At 37.5% G+C, this 6,640-nt stretch overlaps 1 protein-coding gene across 1 annotated transcript; it reads right to left on the reverse strand.

The window, feature by feature from the left end:
- Nucleotides 1-1,771: 1,771 nt before the first annotated feature.
- Nucleotides 1,772-5,593, reverse strand: LOC113777144 (putative late blight resistance protein homolog R1A-3). The gene has a single exon (XM_027322186.1). The coding sequence runs from the start codon at nt 5,591-5,593 to the stop codon at nt 1,772-1,774; it is 3,822 nt and encodes a 1,273-aa protein (XP_027177987.1).
- Nucleotides 5,594-6,640: the final 1,047 nt, after the last annotated feature.

Below are 6,640 nucleotides of genomic sequence, written 5' to 3' on the forward strand. Positions count from 1 at the left end.
AATATATTCAAGGCCCATTGCAATGTTTTAGCAATCTGCAACTTAAGAGAAAAAATAAATGATTAACCTTTTGCTAGAACTGTAATCTCAGTATTCAACAGATATAAATCTGAGAAATACCAAAAATGAACAAAATTAAACTTCAATCAAATGAGTAGACAGGTCAATGTAAACGATAGACGGGATAGAAGAAAGCAGGTAATTTGCATGGTTGATGGCTACACCCATTACAATTTCTTTGAATTAAAACAAGGATCTTCTTAAGAAAGCCAGTACATATAAGCAGAAAATTCCACAATTTTGGACTAGACATTTGTGAATCAGCAAGACAAGGATAAAAACATAGATTCACTTTGTCCTGGAGTAATTCGGACCATTGCACTAGTAATATCTGTTAATGGCCATATTAGTACTAATTTCGGTTGGGATGGGTACAGGGAGAAGGTGGAGGTAAAATGGAAGGCAAAAGAGAAACATAATTATTCATAAGCAAGGCTCAAGGTTGGGAACATTTAGGATTTGTGCAAGGAATATATATATTAAAAAAGGTAATATACTAAAAAACTCCCTGTGATTTGTCAGATGTTTAATTTAACTTCCTCTAATTTGAAAGCTTACTCTACAACTCCCTGTGGTTTCATCTAAATTGAAAATTGGACCGAAGGCATCTAATTTAACGGTTATATATGAAATATCAATATTGTTCCAACATAAATGAACTCCCTGTAGTTTGCCGAATGCTCAATTTAACTCCTCTAATTTGAAAAACTACACTATAGTTCCCTTCGATTCGACTAAATTGAAAATTAAACGGAAAACATTTCATGTATAACATGGCAATATTGATATTTCACGTACAATTGTTAGATTTGATGTTTTCCGTTCAATTTTCAATTAGATAAAACTGTAGGGAGTTTTAGTGTAGGTTTCCAAATCAGAGAAAATTAAATTGAATATTCGACAAACTACAAGGGTTTTTTTTTTTTTTTTGTATTTTATCCTAAAAAAAGAGTGCTAATTTAGCGGGATCAATCGACCTTGTTAATTTTTGTGGAGAATTATGGTGAAGTTATAGAGTCATACCATAACAAAACTCTAGAAAAACAGTGACAAGGAGGAACAGACTCACACATCTAGTGTCTGGGTCAAAAAATAAAAAAAAGAACCACAAAAGCCAAAATCCTTATGTTTACCAAGCTCGGAGTAGTTAATACACACATATTCTATACAAAAAGGTTGCAATAGCATACCGCATTCTTGGCATTACAAAATAAATAGAAAACAAAAGGAAAAAGAAAATGTCAGGTCAATCCTCTATTTGATTTCAAAAAAAGAAAATGAGTTCTCTCACTGGAATACATAACAGGAGTAAAGAAGTGTACCTTGAATATATATATATATATATATATATATATATGCTTGTGCTCAGCTGGTTATAAGGATCACTCAAATCTGTAGCCATGTTGAAGAAAAATTTTAGAAATTCATTGACCAAAAACGTTATGAAATATTGAAGGAAATAAGAACAGTGCAATAGTTTCAAAACATGTTTGGGAAGCTCTAGAAACAGGATTGACAAACATGAAAAGTTATAGAATTGAACTGATTGAACATATACAAGTAGAAAAGCGATAGTATATCTAACCTGACAAGTGGAACCCGCCCTGCTTTGTGTGTCTCTGCCCACTCAAGGAAGGCAGATTAACAGCACCCGCTGCGAAAAATGTGTGAGTTGGCACTAAGAGGAAGACGTGGACCATCACCAATGTTTTCATTCAACAATAACCATCTTCAGATCCTTGTTTCCCATATCCATCTGCTCTTGCTGAATTTGCTTCACAGAATTTACGGCAGACTCATGACACCATTTCACCTTAATCATGTCAAGAGTAAGGGTTTCCCCTAAACAAGAGGGGACCTCTTCCAGGCTAAAACAATTCTCCAAAACCAATTTCTCAAGACAGCAAAAATTATCACAAGATGCAGTCCACCAGCGAATGTCCAAGCCAAACAATTTCAAGTATCGGAGGTTTTGGAACTCCCCTTCTTGCATTTCCCATTTTTCCCCCACAAAGGAAACAGGGCATAATTTAAGCACTTCAAGGTTGGGCAGCTTTCCAATTGCTGAAATTTTACTCCATGGTTGACGATTCTGTAAAAGAGTCAACTTTCTCAAATTAAATGGGAATTCAAACTCATATCCGGCAAATCGACCCATCTTAAGTGATTCTAAACGACTCAAGTAGTTCAGCATGAGAATCCCATCGTGATCTCCAGCAGACGCGTGGTATCTAGAATTCCAATTGTCATGCCCATTCACGCATTTTAGCCTGCGGATGCTCGGTAACTTTGAGAGTATCTTTTGCAAGCTTTGCCTTTCAGAAGAGGGATCGATTGCAAGGGATAAAGTTTCTAAGTGTTCTAAATCTGGGGAGCCTTCAAGATCGTTGATGGGAAATTTGAAACCACTATCATTTGGGAAAACGACAAGATGCTTTAATGTTTGAATGTTCCAGATAGTGTTCGGTAACAGAAAATTAATAAAAGGTCCTCCTACAGCCAAAGTTTCTAACCTTGAGAGGTTGGCTATTGCAGATGGGATTTCCCCGGTGCCCAATATTCTAATACTCAAGTATCTCAAGTGAACAAGGAATAATACTTCCCTTAGAAAATATGGACCAACTGTCGTCCCCAAATCCAACACTCTAAGAAGTCCGGATAACAGAAATTTGAGTGAGCTTCTGTCCAGCTGCTGCCTATAATCACAATCAAAGAAGAGCAAACAACGCAAATTGGGAAAAAATAGCCTTGACTTTATAGGTTCCTCACTAGTGGTAGGGAAAATGGATAGCCGGTGGGCGTTATACGGTCCAGTAAAAGTAAGAAGGTCATCCCCATGTAAAATCCGTAGAAAATTTTCTTCTTTTGCTTTCGTCACACAAAACTGATGTACCAAATCATGAATTTGGCAAACTTTGATCCCACCTGAAGATCTTCGATGTGCAGGCATAACTAAACTTCTCCCAATCAGATCCATCAAATAGTTGTCCGCCACATCCTCTAAACTCTTTCCTTCAATCTTTTGCACCAATCCTTCAGAGATCCAAAGCCGTAACAACTTTCGGACAGGAATGTCTTGGTCTTCCTGAAATGCACCCAAGTAAAGAAGGCATGGTTTCAAATAATCAGGCAAATAATTATAACTATACTCCAATGTCTTCATGCAGTGTTCATTTTCCACTAAAACGGTGGAAGTTAGACGTCTTGTGACTTGTTCCCAGCAATCTTGCTGAGTAGTAGCAAGAATTCCAGCAACAAGGACAACTGCAAGAGGTAGGCCCTTACAGCATTTTGCTACATTCAGTACACCTTCACTTAATGTTGGAGGACAATCTTCTTTGGCAAATAGCTTCTTCTGCAGCAATTCCAAACTCTCTTTATCAGTAAGTGGGCGAAGATGGAGAGGCTTGCTATCAGGTTTAATTTCCAAAGACAAGTTATGAAATCTGCTGGTTAAGAGTACCCTGCTTCCAATGCGATCATCTGGCAATGAGTGTTTCAACAAATTCCAGCCCTCAATGTCCCAAACATCATCCAAAACGATGACATACCTCTTCCCTTTCAATTGCTGGTACAGCTTTGCAGCCAAATCATCTTCATTCATCTTATGATATTGGTCACAACTCCTAGAATCAATTACACACAAAATCTGCAGTAACAAATTGTGCTTGCTATATACTTGAGAAACAGTACACCAAGCACAAATATGGAAGTGAAACTTTATTGAAGGATCACTGTAGATATTCTTGGCTAAAGTTGTCTTACCAAGCCCAGCCATACCCACAATAGCAACAACATCGAACTGGTTTGATCCTCTTGTAAGTCTATCAATTATGCTTTCCACCTCATCGTTGAGACCTACTAGAGCTTCATTAAATATTGGAGCAACAATTTGTGATGGCATGCGAATTGTAGTCTTCGTAACTCTCCGGGTTTCACTACCATATTTTATGCTATCATAGAGCTCTTCAGCCTCAATCTTCAAAAGCTCAATATCTCTAGCAAGAGCATCTAGACAATGTTCATATTTATCACCAAGCAGTGCAGAGTCAATTTCTATTTCCACACAGTATGCAACCTTCATGACACGACTCCAAAGAGTATGGAGTTTTCCATTTTGGCAGCACTGCTCCCCAATATTTCCTAGGAAAGCTCTTAAGAATACAAGATCTTCTAGGATTGTGCATATTTGATTGTTTGGAAAAGCAATTGAATCAGCTGTAGAACCTGCTAGTTCCTTGAGAATTTTTAGAAGAAAATCAAGAGAACCAAGCTCATTAGTCTTAGGGAAACTAAGTGATGATGATGATAGTGGATAAATGTGTCCAACTTCTGCAATGACCAACTTGAGCACTACAAGCAAATGAGAAAGCGCTAGATCTGTTTCCTTGCACAAGCATTCTTTCATTTCATTCACAGAAAGGGAGAAAATCACAATTCCTGCATCAGAGACCACAACTCCAATGAGATCCTTTATCTCCTCATTTAGCTCATCAAACTTCTTCTGCTGCCGGCTAAGAAGGATGATCAGGAATCTTACTCCCTCGTGGAGTTTTAGCATTTGTTCCTTCACTGGAACTAGGAAACTGGTATAAGATTCTAATATCTCCATAAGACTATGCAGGAGATAATCAATAAAGTCAGCCACCAGATGTTTATTCTCCTTCATAGCAAAAGTGCAGGATGACCTTGATAACTTGGAAGCTGTCAAAACATGCTTATAAGTTTCTTGGACTTGGGGATCAACGGGAACAATCATCTGCCGTATTGCTTGAGAAATTTCAGTGTTTATCTCATTGCACACTTGTTCATTATGTCTTTGAAACCATAATCTACAGATCAAGCTTGCAGCATTGACAGCCACAACTTCAACGTGAACCAACAGATCTTTTAATTGCACCCCCTCAACACCTTGTAGTGTCGCAAAGCCTATGAAACTCTTCAAGTGCATTAGCTTCTTTTGAAGGGTTTGCATTACAATTTTCAGACCTACATCAACATTGCAATTTTTGCTGCAAAGATGCGTCAGATTCTCTGAAATGGAATCAATGAAATCCATAACAAGTTGTAAATCTCCCAGCGAGTGGTAGAGCAACAAACTGATGATGTTGAATTCCTTGATATCTGAATCAAAAAACAACCACATATTTTCCTCGAATCTGGCAAGCTCAGGTCTGATGTCACTATGATTTGATGCACTAGACTGAATATATCTAAAAAAGGCAGAGTCAAGTCCATGTGTTATCCCCCTAACCAGATCTTGAATCCTAAACGAAATACTGCTAAGTCTCAAATTGTCAGATTTAGCATCACCATTTTCCTCCTTACCGTATTCCAAACACGTAAATTGATTGCTCCTCCACCTCCTACACTTTCTAATATACAGATCAAAGGGTTTCAATATGCGTATCCCCATCTTCAGTTTCCAAATATAATCATCAAGCTCAGAGTCGAGCGTCTTGTCAATCCAGTCTAGATGATCTAAAGCAAAATCGAAGCAACTAGTGCTACAGCCTGAGGAGATGTTCATCATGGTACCTGCTTTTTACTTTGATATCAGATTTCTGTCCGTTTAGCTATTGATATTCAAGATCTACAACTTTCTTATGATCTAACAACAATAGTCACACATTGGTGTCAAGGGTCAAGACTCTATTTTTTTCTCTGTGTGTGTGTGTGGCAGGGGTGGTGGGGCGTGGTGGTGAAGAATATTACGAGACTTTTCCTTCTGATACTTTATCAATGAAAGATCGTACCAACAGGCATATGCTGTTGGTGACTCCCCAGTCCATAGTACCAATGAGCTTTCGTCATGTGCATACTATATGAGTAGGCTTACACTCGTTTTTTGTTTTCTTTTCTCTGTTTTTTGGTGGAAAAACAGAGGAAATTTGAACGAGCAATTCAAAGAGTATAATGTATTTTAAGATGGGCATATTGACATTAGCAATCATATTATTGCCAATATGTTATTTTGAAAGGAAAAGAAAGAGAGAGAAAATCAATCTACAGCACTACAATATTCAATCAATGTGCAGGACAAAAAATGAATAAAACCAGATTAAACATCAATGAGATTAGCTGGCTTGGGGTTCAAAGTAAATAGTAGAATAAGTCGGAAGCAAATGGGCACCAGAGATCAAAATCCAATCAACCTGATTTTCATTTAAGTCTTTTCAAATAAAGATCCTGAGCTGATTTGCAAAACTAAAAAGGGACATTTTGCATGATCCATGGCTGCCATTACACAATTTTCTTCAATTAAAATCAGTGATTTTTTTTAACAAACAATATAGATGAACAGAAAGTTCATGAATTGGAATACATCTATCCAGCTATATCTATACTATATAAGGGCAAGTTTGCAATACTGAATTAGTGCGTTAGATTTAGGGGTGCGCACGGGTCAGGTACCCGCCTCTAACATGATTTGGTTGATCCGACTCTAATATATTGGATCAGCCATTTTACGACTTTAACCTGCTTCTAATGTTTTCGAGTACCCGAAAAAAAGGGCCGGGTCATAGGGTACCCGCCCCTAAAAAAAAACTATTTTTCAATAAAAAAAATTATTTTCCAC

The sequence above is a fragment of the Coffea eugenioides genome, chromosome 7 (assembly GCF_003713205.1).
Source record: "Coffea eugenioides isolate CCC68of chromosome 7, Ceug_1.0, whole genome shotgun sequence".
Classification (NCBI taxonomy): Eukaryota; Viridiplantae; Streptophyta; class Magnoliopsida; order Gentianales; family Rubiaceae; genus Coffea; species Coffea eugenioides.